General features: G+C 46.8%; 1 protein-coding gene across 3 annotated transcripts in view; it reads left to right on the top strand.

Moving 5' to 3' along the window:
• Nucleotides 1-13144, top strand: part of rarga (retinoic acid receptor gamma a) — a 54304-nt gene extending 41160 nt beyond the window's left edge. For all 3 annotated transcript variants that reach the window (XM_047330667.1, XM_035643945.2, XM_035643947.2), the window contains 7 exons: nt 7082-7230; nt 7605-7746; nt 8763-8926; nt 9267-9443; nt 9755-9959; nt 10105-10263; nt 10447-13144. In XM_047330667.1, the coding sequence (XP_047186623.1) occupies nt 7082-7230; nt 7605-7746; nt 8763-8926; nt 9267-9443; nt 9755-9959; nt 10105-10263; nt 10447-10817 (1367 nt within the window). In that variant the 3' untranslated portion in view covers nt 10818-13144. The remainder of the gene's footprint in view (nt 1-7081; nt 7231-7604; nt 7747-8762; nt 8927-9266; nt 9444-9754; nt 9960-10104; nt 10264-10446) is intronic.
• Nucleotides 13145-14368: the final 1224 nt, after the last annotated feature.

Below are 14368 nucleotides of genomic sequence, written 5' to 3'. Positions count from 1 at the left end.
TGTGTTTACAGTACATGGAGATCAGATTTAAGCACGAAACAGGAAAATCGGTTCCCATCTTGAAATAATTACACAGATGATCAGTATTAGTTTTTTTTGTCAATACAGACCATACAGGTTTCTTTCTTCTATGGCACATTTCTGAAATTTTATATAGTTTACTGTACAGATGTGCTTTAGTCATATTTTGATATTTACTTTGGATACAGGGATGCACAGTTTGAGTGTAATGAGCTTTCCTTTCAGCCCACTGCATCGCTGTCACAGTGATTAATTCCCTGCACTGAACTTTTGACATGCACACATGTAAAATCCCTCTCATAAACCAGCTTAAGTGTAAACATGGCTAGGAAGAGCTGTCGGTTTCTAAATCTGCTTTATCATCACGTCTATTTTAACAAAAAATCGCGTTACTGCAGGGAAGAAAATAAATAAATAAATATATATATATATATATATATATATATATATACTCACTGTTTCAGTTGGGCCCCTGCAGTTGATATCCTGCTTTGGATATGACACAAAAAGTGCACTGGTGAGCAGACAATGACATTCATGGACACATGAGTAGAAGAAAAAAAAGCACACGTTCTTCAGTGGCTAAAATCTAGTGAATATGTGGATGTCTTCATTGCAACATGACCTCTGACTGAATGAGAGCCGGCTGTAGTCATCCTGTCAGTAGGCCTGGATTTATCAGCTCTTGCTCCACTGTCTGCTTTTGCACCTCACATTTGCCAGAAAACATTGAGAGAAACGCAGCCAGCCAGCCAGACAGCCAGTTAGACAGGAAGCGATCCAGCAAAGGAGTTAGGGGCTGCGCGGGATGATTTATGCCTCGTTCAGGAATGCTGAATGAGTTCAGGGTACACTGCTGTTATGGGAACTGCCTGAATGGGCATTGCTTAATTTATCAGTTATGCATTTCACTCTCTGAAAGGCAACAGTTAAATGTCGAAATGTGACATCAGTTCCACGTACTAATCTTGCATTGAACTTACACCAAATCGAGCGGAAGGCGAAGAAGGAAATTACGTCACTTAATCGCTACAGGGCCCCGATCTGAATATCTCGTCAGTGATCAGTGGTCAGACGCGGTGTTGTCAACCGGGTGGCAGTTGGTTGTCAAGCAATAGTGAAAAACTCTGATATGGATCATTTCTTCACTGAAACACTCTAGGCAGAAGTTTCTCAGAATGACTTCCACATCTGATATGACCGCGAGACTGACGAGTGTTTGTGCCAGTGTAAGGGGGCTGCCTGCCACAGTCATTTGTTGCTGCTCTCTTACTGTTGATCTATCTCACCCTCAAGTTCATGTCTTGGCTTTTTCACCCCCTCAAAGTGCTGCCTGAGCTACGAATGCAAATTTGGACTCCGGCTGTTCTGTGAGTTGGAGAAAAAAAAATAACTCACTCAGCCAGGACAAAATCAGTTGTAATGAAATTGCGTTCTACTAATTGTGGGTGTGCTTGCTCCTTCCAACAGGAGCTTTGCGCTCGCACGCTGTGGTCTGCAGTGCTTCCCCAACGAGCTGGAGTGAATACTACTGTTGTTGTTTACATTATCCTCCTTTCCCCAGGCTTCCTCTGACGGAGCCAGGCCGCAGCCACGGCCAGGCTACTTCTACTTTTTGTAGGTTTCTATTGTTGTGGGGAGGAAGCAATAGCAATTGAACGAGCGCTAGTGGCCTTGCCAGAGACAGACAGGTGAGAGCCAGGGCTACAGATGGTGAGAGGAAGTCTGGGAGGATGAGAAACAACCCCGAGGATCAAAGACTCAAAGATTCCCCTCGATGACTCTCCTCTCCTCTCTCCTCACCTCGCCTGTCCCCCTATCTCCACCGTCCGTCTGCTTCCTCGCCTGCCCGTGAGTCGTCCTGTCTTCTTGACATGATCAATGGCCCGGGCCTGCTCCGGATTGCCAGGTTTGGGTTCACTCTCCAGTCACTGAAGGAGAGCTGTGTTCCTCTCACTATCTTCTGGTGGGCAGATGAAGAGTCAGCTGGGGCTCACCGCGGGGATGGGTGGGCACATTTTTTCCACAGATCTGCACTTGACTGTCTGCTTTTTCCTGCATTAGCCGTAAAGGCCACTTACTTTTTAATACCTCCTTCCTTATGTCTGGCACAAGGACGTTTAAAGGGACCTTTTTTTCTTCTGGCAGCAAGCAGACAAGTTTGTCTGTTTGAAGCCAACTTGTGTGTTTCTTGACAGGCTTTTGTGGTGCAGGAAAGGGGGGGGTGTGCTTGCTGCCAAATGTTCACTTGGCTGACTCCATCAAGAAAATATCAAAAGGCCCTTTATGAGGTGCTGTAAAGAAGAAAGGGTGTTTTGAGAGTGCGACCAGACTGCAAGGGTAATTCCACTTTTTAAAATGTGCCCTGAGGATACGGGCTTATCCCACCTGCTGCCTTTCCTGCTCCGCTCTGCTTGTGTGCTGTCTTTGGGGGAGCAATGGATTAAGGAGTGTAACGTATATGTTTGTGTCACACTGAGTCACTCAATGAAGTTTTTCCAGTAGCGTCTTGCCTCAGACCATACGTGTGCATTGTACACATTCACAATTGTTGTTCGTGTGTGTGTGTGTGTGTGTGTGTGTGTGTGTGTGTGTGTGTGTGTGTGGTTTCTGGCCCTTGTGTTTACACTCCTCTCCTCACCAGCCCAGTTTTTGCATAGACATTGTTTCAAAAACAGCGTAGTGGGGCCCCTTTGCAGGCATGTGACTGAGTGTGTGTGTCTGTCGGAGCCCAGGTAATGAGCTTTCTGACAGCCGTTGAAAGGCGTTGCTGCTGCTCAGCACCTTTAATGAAAGCGCCCCCCCCCCCCCCCCCCCCCCCCCCCCCCCCCCCCCCCCCCACTCCTCTCCCTGTCAACACACACACACACACACACACTCAATTCTATCTCAATTGTGGGGCAGGTTACATTGTGAGTGCTTGGGTAACTCACACAATAGAGACTCGATAGACCTCCCACTTAAAAAGCTTGCAGGTGACTCAACTGTGTGCAGCAAAGGAGCTCAGGTATTATTTGAACCTGTGGGAAAGGTACAGCAGTGAGGGAGATGGAGGGGTGGCCACGAAAGCGGTGACGGAGATCCTCCGGAAAGACTGGTACTGTGAGAAGAGGAAGGAAACCACCCTGTTGTGTGGAACCTTGCAGCAGAAGCCTCAGAGAGATGGCAGGAAGACGTGGGCAGAGAGGAAGAGAGAGTGAAACATACTGGCATGACTGACAAGGGTGTGGTACTTTCTTTTCCTCTTTCGCGAATCCCAGTTCTTCGCGGAAACCTTTTGGTGTGCTGATGGTCACTCAGTCAGTTCCCCCCGTGGTGCTGTAGCCTCTGCTATGGGGTAGAGGGGCCAAGGGCACCCTTCAAAGGCCCCTCCTAGTGTGCCAGCAAGTCTTCCAGCCCACTGTTCACCATCCTCTCTCAATCTGCTCCCCTTCTGCCGCTACTGTCTGCCCAGTGCCCACCCCTCTTTTCACAGTGAGCCCCACTGTGTGCCCCTGTCTCACACGCCGCTTCCAAGTCTCGCACACTCTTTTACTGCTCAGTGCATTCGACAAGAACACGCAAGCTTTTGCAGGCTGTTCAATGAAGGTGGAGGTGGAGACAAAGGCCCCCACATGCCCGTGCCTGCAGTTTAAACACGAACAGAAAGAAGAAAAAAATCATGAGCACAATGACCCAAGCACAAACAGACACGGGAGAATATTTTAAGGGAGAACACCGCAGCTCACTGCCACACCGGTACATCCTGCATTTGAAAATCAAATAGAGGCTTGTAGGGAGTGGCTGGCTAGAGTCACATGCACATGAATGACATTAACACAGAAATAATCACCTACAAATGTGCCCGTGCCACTTGCTCACTGTACACATATGCTGTCCTCACACATAAAACAGCCAAGACTGGGAACAGTGTCCCACTGAAGATCCGATCGCACCAACAAGTCACGTAGACAAAATCTGCAGGCCTATTGTGAAAGAATACTTGTTACCCTGCCAGTATGTCATATGCTGCTCACTTAAAAGAGAGTGCGTTGTTGCAACACACAACACGAGCCGCATACAGTCATGCGTTCGCTTGCGCACAAATGCTCTTCCCATTGTCTCTTGTGTCTCTCTCTCTGATCGTATCTCTGGAACCTAAAGGGACATTGATTGGCCCATTTGACTTAACCCAGAAATTTAATGCAATTGACCTAGTTGAAGTCACCTTCTGCTGTACGGCTATTTCTGTCATGTGCAGTTACATTTCACGTCTAATGAGGTTGTGCAGAAGGATGTGCTGCACATCCAGCTCAGGCTGAAGCACTTTAGTGTAACGGGGGGTTCGCTAGTTTGAAACTCGTGAATATCGTCCTCCATGTGTGTGTGTGCGTATGTGTAGTTTGTTGCCACTGGATAGTGTCCTTCTGTGTGTGTATGTGACCAGGAGATTAGGCCTGGTAAGTGCAGCTGGGCCACTTGTGCACAGAGAGCATTGAGCGAAGGGATTAGGGAGTAAACTGATACTTAGCAGGAAAGGAACAGTGGCCACTGATAACTCAACTATCCCTCCTTCTTGCTTCTCCCGTCCTCTCCTCCTCCCCCAACAACAGCAGCCACCCACCTATCCCGCTCCTCTCATCTCAACCGTCCGTCATCAGCTCACAGTCCTTGGCCAGCGGATTGTCATGCAAATGGTGCCCCGGGCCTCAGAGCACTGATAAGGAGGGCCTCTCATTTCACGGGGCTTTGTTTTCTAAACAGTGATGAGCTGAGTTGAGGAGACTGGGGAAAGGGGCTCAGGGCGGCTGCCTGAATGGGCTCTCTCACTGTGGCGCCCTGGGGTAAGTGGTGTGGGGGATTTGGATGGAGTGGGCTGAAAGAGGCAAAATCTTGGAGGCGGTTACAGGAGTCATGTTCTCCGGCAGCGACCAGGTTCAACGTGTTGATGGAGCCTGATGTATTTTCTCTCTCGCTGTTTTTTTTTTTTTTTTGGCCCGCTCTCTTTCTCCATTTAGACGATGTCAGTCAGTGTTCGTTACTTGACGCCGCATATGGTTTGTCCCTTTCTAAAGGGTTGTCAGCGCGTAGTCTGGAGCCTCATTTGCTGCTGTTATTATTGCATAAACACAGAGGTTCATGGCACGTTCAGAGGGTTTCTGCTCTCCCACTGACCCTGCGGCTTTGCTGCATTCTGGCCAAGGAGATACGAGAACTGCTGTAGAAACATTCAGCAGGCGTAACTGCAGGTTTTCGATTGATTTGCACATTTGGCACCGGGATGGCTCCTAAAAGTAATGGAAAAAATCTCTGCCTCCAGCAGCGAAAGGCTTTCAAAGGACAAATTTGAATGTGGATTCCGAATAGTCAAATATAAAATAGCATATGAAGAACAGATGTTTGAGCAGCAGGCAACAAATGAAAACTGTCTGACATACTGTATTTCTGTTACCATCATTAATAAGGTAGTAGCTGGCCCGTCACAGCAGCTGTAGCAGAAGTGGTAGTAATGATCAACTTGGTCTTGAACAAGACTTGCACTAAGGAGCAACTGTGTCCTCTCTTCCCCCTTTCCCCCTTCTGCCCCTTTCTCTTTTTCTTATCAAATTCCTCTTTTTATGCCCCCCTTTCCCCCCCTTCTTTTTGAAGTCTCCCCTCTCTTGTAAAAAGCCATGCTGGTGTTTTTTGCTTCAGCCTTGGGTGTGAGAGAGAGGAGGAGGGGAGGTTGTAGGTTAAGTTTAGGCTAGCCCTCTGTGCTTTCCATTGAAGGTGCTGGGGGGAGGCGGGGGCAGTAAAAGTTAGATTTTTAGAGCCTCCCGGTTTTTTATTTTATGATTGGCTTTTTTTTTACGGGCCGGGCGCTACAGCTGGTGGTGTGAATAGCTGCCCAAGGTGACCGAGTCCCAATAAAGTGTAGGCCAGCCGGGCTGGGGCCTCCAGTCCAGCCATGGGACCGCCTTTATAGGCTGCCTTACGAGCCTAGGCCTCTATTAAAACCTGGCAGGGCTGCACTGAGGAATTTAGGGCCAGGAAACAAGAGAAAAATAGGGTTTGTGTGTCAGGGGGTAGTGGGATGCAGAGGTTTCTATCGGGGGGGGGGGCAGTTTGAGGGTGACCAAGGGTGAAAGTTGAAAGAAGTGTTGTTAGGTAAGGGAGGGGGGGGACAACATGTGTGTCCGTGAGCTTGTGCAGGCGAACATGTGTGACCAGGGTCTGGTCCTGTGTGTGTGTGCAGCAGCAGTTTCTCTGCGGAAGTATGGAATCCATACGCTGCACACTTGAACTTGCAAAAGGAGCCTATATAGGTTCCACTTTTAATGTGCCTGAGCAAGTGTGCGACCTCATGTATAGCGCTGATGTCAGCTGTGTTCTAGTTTGAAAAGTAGTAAACTTTACACCGGCTTTGCACGGATGTGTGTGTGTGTGTGTGTGTGTGTGTGTGTGTGTGTTTGGCATGTGTCTGCTCTTTGCGTGCGAGATGTCATCGTGGGCTGTTGTCACTCTGTGGAATGAGGAAGAGCCAGATTTGTCACTGGGCTGCAACAGCTCACTCTGTTACCTGGCCTTATCAGAGAAGCTGTCAGTCAGTGGCACTCTTGGTTACTGCTGTAAAAATTCATTGTCTCCGCTGTCAGACAGTCATCCTCCCACTTGTTTCTCTCAGTTCACTCAAACCAACCCCAGACACTCAGTACCTGAGTGCTGCACCCGAGGGTGGTAATTAGTCCCTGGAAATATATCAAATGTGGCCTTTAGCTCATTCTCACTTCCTCTTTTGAGCTCTTATCAACTTTGGGAGAAACAACCCAAAAAGAAGTGATACTGTATCTTTAGCCACCTCCAGGTTACACGTCTACCTTCGGAACATTACCGTCATTAAGCGTCTCTTACTGGCCTCCTTAAAATTAAATGCAGAAATGCAGGAAATGCTGTCAGCTGTCGTTGCGTGTTTGACCCACATCTGCTACGTGCACTGACGAGTGCACACGTGACATTTGAAGACTGAGCAGTGGCTGTAGGATTTGTGACAAATCATGTGCTCATGTGCTCTGCTGTCTGTTTTTTTGTTTTTTTTCCACAGCCGTGGAGACCCAGAGCACCAGCTCTGAGGAGATGGTACCCAGTTCTCCGTCTCCACCTCCCCCACCTCGTGTCTACAAGCCCTGCTTTGTGTGCCAGGACAAGTCCTCAGGGTACCACTACGGGGTCAGCTCCTGTGAGGGCTGCAAGGTGAGAACAACCTGCCGGAGCCTTTTGTCTGTATTCCACACATCCACAAAAAATACTGGGTTGCGAGAATTTGATGCCTTTGCATCTGGATGAGGAGAGCCTTTAGCTACGACTTTAATACACGTGAGATTATAGAGTTAAAAGTTAAATTTCTACAAAGAAAGAAAAAAAAGGCAGAAAGGAAGAGATTAAAAAGCTTCATTGTTTAACTTCTCTGTTCTGAATTCAAGTGAGACGACAGAGATGAAAGGAGGGCGAGTATGAAAGACAAACAGTTAAATGGCACATCCTTGATTTTTATGACTCCACTATAATACACAATCTCTCTCTCTCTTGCCCTCTCCCCTTTTGTCTCTTGCTTCCTGATGCTCCAGGGCTTCTTCCGCCGCAGTATCCAGAAGAACATGGTGTACACCTGCCACCGAGACAAGAACTGTCAGATTAACAAGGTCACACGCAACCGCTGCCAGTACTGCAGGCTGCAGAAATGCTTCGAGGTCGGCATGTCCAAGGAAGGTGAGGCCTCCAGGAGCCGTTTTTAAAAAACTTGGAAATCCAACCCCCTACACACTCACACACAGACATGCACAAGGTCACTGTTGAGGTTTAGATTTCACTAGGCTCAGATATGATGTGGATTTGACCACCAAATGAAAGATCTGATTTGACTCACACGGTGTGAATCTATTGATCTATTAATGTGAGTCAGAGACTCTGAGAAACTATGCAGCCGAGAGACAGAAGCAGATGATGAGAAATACCAGGGGTGGTGATCAGGGCGAGGCTGGGCACTGTCCCAATCATATGACTAATCATTTCACGAAATGCTTCTGCCTTCCTGTTTCACTACGAGACCTTGTCCCTCTGGCCGGCACAGACACAGCTTTCATTCATGGAGACAACTGAGCAGAAAACAAGATTTTAGGGTTCGACGAAGATTTCACAAATCAAGGATCCAAAAATGTGCCCCTTTTATTCTGACATTGTGTGTGGAACGGGTGTGTCTAAGTGGCAGTTTCTTGCCCGTCACAGAACCCGTGGGACATGTATGTGGGTGTAATGTTTGTGTGGGATGTGTGTTAAGACCGGGATCACATTGTGCCTCTGCTATTACTGGATATCCTGAGAGGAAGGAAAGTATGGGAGGAGGAGGGAGAGGAGGCAGAGAGGAGAGAGTGGAGGACTGGCTTGTGTGCACCGGTCAAGTGGACAGAGAGATGGACAAGGAAGAGAGCGGGTGATAAGAAAGAGATAGCCAGCGTCCGTGCTCTGCTAAAGGAAATATGTTCAAACTGTTAAGAGCAACCTTAGTTGCCTCTGAGTTCTGGTTTCCACCAGCGAGCGAGATGTCCTTGACAGTGCTGAAAGACACTGAGCATGAGTGCTGCGGATGTTTTTACATGTGATCACAGATAGAGAAGAGGAACACCCCCCTATTTCGCCACTGACATTGCACGAGAAAAGGATTTTTGCATGAAATGGTGGCGAATCTCTCTGTTGATGGCTTTGTGTTCTTGTTTTTCTTCCCACAGCGGTGCGTAATGACAGAAACAAGAAGAAGAAGGATGTGAAGGAGGAGGTGGTGCTTCCCGAGAGCTATGAGCTAAGTGGGGAGTTGGAGGAGTTGGTCAATAAAGTCAGCAAAGCTCACCAAGAAACCTTCCCGTCACTTTGCCAGTTGGGCAAATACACCACCGTAAGTCACGCCCACACACACACAACACTGCTGTTCACTCATACTGTGTGTGGCAACCTTCTCCAAGCTACGCCGTCACTGAGGGCTCCTCCTGAATTGCATGCAAAGGCGTAAATTCACCGTAGCTTTCCCAACAGAGTGGTTGCCTAACTAATTCAGTTCCCCATTAAGCCATCTGTGTGGCCTCCGAGTGATTGATGTAACATGTAAATGGATTTTTTTTTGCCTTGATTGATGTAAAATGTAAATGTGGTGCGAGGCCCGGACACGCTTGCCTTGACGCAAACAGGGTTGCACACCACCTCTGTTGAAGCACGCTGAACCGTGGGTGTTTTTGCAGAACTCCAGCTCAGACCACCGTGTCCAGCTGGATCTGGGCCTGTGGGACAAGTTCAGTGAGCTCTCCACCAAATGCATCATCAAGATCGTGGAATTTGCCAAGCGGCTGCCAGGTTTCACCACCCTCACCATCGCCGACCAGATCACTCTGCTGAAGTCGGCCTGCCTGGACATACTGGTGAAGAAGCCATTGTTTTGTTTTTTTCTCTCTCTTCCCTTTTGTCCTCTTCACTCACTTTGATAAATAAATGACTGGAGGAAAAGAAGAACCCTCAGTTCATTTTGAGATGAAGTAACGCTGGCATCCAGTGGTGAAAAGTGGTAGTGTAGGAAGGTTTGTCAAGATAACACTGAGTTGTTGGGTTTCAGAATAGTTTTTAGAGAGACACCTTGCAGACAGTTCGGTGCTGTATGAAACCCTTGTTACATCACCTGTGCGGCATATTTTACTCACTGCCTACGATCTTCTCCAACGTCTTTTGCTCATAGATGCTGAGGATCTGCACACGCTACACACCAGAACAGGACACCATGACCTTCTCAGATGGCCTGACTCTGAACCGCACTCAGATGCACAACGCTGGCTTCGGACCACTCACAGACCTGGTGTTCGCCTTCGCCGGCCAGCTTCTACCCCTGGAGATGGATGACACAGAAACTGGCCTCCTCAGCGCCATCTGCCTCATCTGTGGAGGTACTGCAGTGTGTACACAGTGATGAGATGATTTGAAGACACATAAAAGAGTTATTGTAAATAACAATAATTGATTGATGTCAATCAATAATAAAACTTCTAATGAATTGTAGACTATATTATGTGTTTTCTGCTTCCTCATCAGACCGTATGGATCTAGAAGAGCCGCAAAAAGTGGATAAGCTGCAAGAGCCACTTCTTGAGGCTCTGAAGATCTACGCTCGCCGCCGGCGGCCCAACAAGCCCCACATGTTCCCCCGCATGCTGATGAAGATCACTGACCTCAGGGGCATCAGCACCAAGGGTGAGTATGAGGAGAGTGATTCTAAAGGAGCAAAGTCTTTTCAAATTTAGTAAAAGGCCTGATTGCAGCTTTTTTAACAAACCTACAGAATCACAATGTGAATTTCAAATAAGTTCAGTCTTTTGTTGTTTTTTAAAACATGACATACTAATTATCTACTATCACCACGTTTTCCTTTTCCAGGTGCGGAGAGAGCCATCACTCTGAAAATGGAGATCCCGGGGCCCATGCCTCCTCTGATCAGGGAGATGCTCGAGAATCCGGAAGCTTTCGACGACCAAACGGAGAGCAGCGACAGCCCGCCACCTCCGCCGCCGCCACCGCCGCCTCCAGCGCCACCGGCTCTGGTCTTGAAACAGGAAGTGGAGGATGAGGACGACAGCTGGGCCACAGAGAACGGCAGCGAGCCGTCACCGGAGGAGGAGGACGAGGACGAGGACGACGACGTGGGAGATGAAGAGCGAGACAGGGGCTCGGACAGTGACGGGGAGTCCTGGGGGGCTCTGGATGCCATAGATGGGTCGAGGAAAGGCCTCTTTGGGAGGGCACAGTGAAGAGAGAATTTCATACACACACACACACACGCACACACACATACAGCACAACCTCACTCACTCTCCCACCTCAAGAAAAAATGCTGGCCTCCCCCTCCCCCGTCTCTCTCTTTACTGCACATCATTGTGTGCTCCTCAGTGGAGCACAGCAGAGCCTTATGTGTACAGACACTTATAACTCAGGCCACATGGTCCATGACGAGTGAACTACAGAGAAAATAGAGTAAAGGAGAGATGACAGTAGACCATATGAACTCCTGGCACGGCCAAGAGGGAAGTAAACGTGACAAAAAGAACACAACCTCTTTGAGAAAGCGAAATGTCTCTTCTTTTTTTTTTCCCCCTCGCTATTTTTGTTGATATTTCCGAACAGGGGAACGGCCAAACCAGACATCCGAACTGAGCGGTTGATTCCGATGGATTACAACAAGCACATTTCTCAAAAGAAAAACAAGAGTACAGGGCAAAACCAAATCGCGTATGCTAATCTTTTGTTTTGTTCTTTGTGGTTATTGCTTTTGAGTATGTTTTCAGTTTTTCTTTTTGTTTTCAATTTATGAATAAGTCCATACATATCTATATACCATTATATTTTGTCTTTATTTGTTATTCTGGTTTTATATATGAATCCTTTAAGACAAGTTTTTTTTTTCTTTGAAGAGCTTTCCTGAGAAGATATTCAGAGGGAAAGAAGGGTAATCAGAACTGGCTGGGTCTTCCTTATCAGCTGCATATGCTTGTTAGCTGGGGCTTTTTTGGGGGGAGGGGGGGGGCGCTCTGGCTCACTGTGGATGTCAATGATAATCAACCCAGAGAACTATTGTTATGTTGCAGTAACTCAATCAGTTTCTGTTATCAGGGAATTGGCATTATTCTAGTTTGCTCTTGTTGCAGCCAACAAAACGCTGTCGATACCGAAAGTAAGTGTCTTTGTGCCAAAGTTAGGACAAGTCATCTTTGGGGCATGAGTGCGACTACTGGCAGGGACTCCAGCCACGATCCAGTGATCCTCACAGCAGAGCGCTCACTTACACATGCACTAATACAAAAACACCTTCGATATCCCGCACAGTATTCACACTCCGAAAGCATTTGACGAATACAAACACACTCGGCTCACTCTACACTCAGCTGTAGCAGGTGTCCGCCCCGGCATCGAGCGCCCGGACAGAGATTTACACTTGACCATATATGTAGCACTTTGGTGATCCTCTGTTGAGAGTAGAGTCACTGTCGGTGAGCTGATGTCTCCGTTAGCATGTCCAAAATGAGGACAGGCGACATATTAAAAATACAATCAACGCTAGAGCACTCCCCAGTGACGTCAGTAGCCAAATACTCACCCAGCATGTGAAAAAAAAAACGAAAAAACATCCACACACACTAGCAACATTATGCATCAACACGATGATCAATGACATATGCAAGTATAGAGAGCAGGAATCCTAATGGAAGACATTTTGGAATCAGACTCAGGGCTTTTCAGTAAGGACCAAACCCTAGCTGCTGTCAGGCACGCTACAAACAGGCAATATTTATGTGTGTATTCTTGACTCCGTTATGATCAGCTCGACCCCTCTGCGTGTACATAGAAGGTGACAAGTCTTGAAAAAAAACCAGCATGGATGCCAGTCTGACTCTGCCACAGGGGAAGGACAAGTCATCTTCGTCGTCGTCATCGTCACTGCCCCGCCTGTGCTCGCTCTGGCATCCATGCAGCGAAAACTACCTTCTCATCCCAAAAGCCATTATATCATCTTGTCTTCTTGTGTATACCCTTACTCCTCTTTAAAGGAGCTGTGGAGGACTGTGTGTTCTCGTGTATCATTTCTTTGTTGCCAAAATGTCTCAGCGGGCGATCAGCTGATATTAGAGATCGGCCGAGATACAGAACAGAGGTTTGTTTTTATATTTCTTTGGTTCTCTCTTTGAAGCAATATGAACGGTCTCTCTGTAGCGATGAGAGGTCCCATCTTCAGAAAATATGGGCAGGTTTCCTCATTTAGAGTTGTGTATGTGTGCGCGTGCGTGCTTCCGTGTGTGAATGCTGTAACACGTTTTCAGTCATGGGTGAATGTCCTTGGCATGGTGCTGTCACACGAAAAACAAACAAACTCCTGTGTGATGACCTCAACCTTTCCCTCTGCTGACGCTGCTGTCAAGATATCAATGGTGGCAATGCAGGCGGGTTATTGAGATTGTCGCTTTTTTTTTTTTTTGTCAACATGGCCAAGGTGTTGTCTACCCTCTGTTTATGTCAACTCTTGTCATACAAAGAAAAGCCATATAAACAGTAAGAGGCACAATAAACTACTTTTGTGAGATTACTGGACTTTTGTTTCTTCCAATTTTCCCTCGTGCCAAAATGTCTGAGATGATCGGGGATCGTCCCTCCTACAAGAATAATAGTTAGGAGTGAACTTTGGGTGTATATGACCGTACGATACCGGGATTCGTCATTAGAGGGAGCTCTTGCGCCATGACTGCAGGGTGTACTGCATGCAGCAGTGCCCACCCTGCATGGAGGATGACAGGAGGGTCTGACGGGTCATGGGGAGCTGTGGGTGCAGAGGCTAATAAATCATACACTCCTGCTGAACAAGGACATCAGATAAAGGTCTGTTCCTATAATTTGTTCTCTCTGTAGTTAGAGGAGAGCAGGTGATGCTCTTTCCTGTACTTTTCTTTCACAGATAGAGTGGTCCAGAAGTTTAAAAGAAAAGCAAATCTGTCTATTATGATGTATTTGTTGACTGTACCTGAGAAACACCAAAGTATGTTAACACAAAAATGTACAAAGTGCAGATCAATGTATCTAAAAAATATATCATAATAGAGATGAAGGGATCGTTCAATGAATTGGTTAGTTGAACTATTTTCATATAAGATTGATTGGTTCAGTCAAGTGCAAATATTTTTGATCATTACTTTTGGTTCTGTGAAGTTGTTGTTTTAATATTTCACAGATTAAAGTAATTGATTCATTGAAACGTAATCATCATATCAATCACCAATGAAAAGAATTGATAGTTGCTGCCCTGGATATTGGTCATGTCCATATTACAGGCTGACAAGAGAAAACGAAAACGATGCTTCCAGCCATGCAGTCAGTAGACGGTCCAACATGATCTCAGATTTTGTTGGACTGATTTTGTACAAGAGTGCGTCTTTCATCCAAAACTTAAAAAATGTTTTGGTAAGGATCTGTGATATATGAAAGGACGTCTGGGCCTGAAATGCAACTGCAAGTCATCAAATTTATGTATATAATATAATATCTCAAAAACCAGAACGTAGTTGTGCAAACCACAGAAACCCTCATATTTGTTGTTTTAAAACTAATACCGAAGATACGTCGCTGTCACTGATATAATCAGCAACTCTGGATATCCTGACAAACAGCGGGAGCCCTCTTAGTAAACGTCTATTGAACGTAAACATCTGTCTTTTTTCAGTGTACCAGTGTGGGATACTAATGCCCCACTTTGATTTTATTAATAGATCGACAGAGAGAGAGAGAGAGAATCAGAGGAGGGTGATAAACATGATGA

The sequence above is a fragment of the Scophthalmus maximus genome, chromosome 3 (genome assembly GCF_022379125.1).
Source record: "Scophthalmus maximus strain ysfricsl-2021 chromosome 3, ASM2237912v1, whole genome shotgun sequence".
NCBI lineage: Eukaryota > Metazoa > Chordata > Actinopteri > Pleuronectiformes > Scophthalmidae > Scophthalmus > Scophthalmus maximus.
This window is presented reverse-complemented; position numbering and strand designations above follow the sequence as displayed.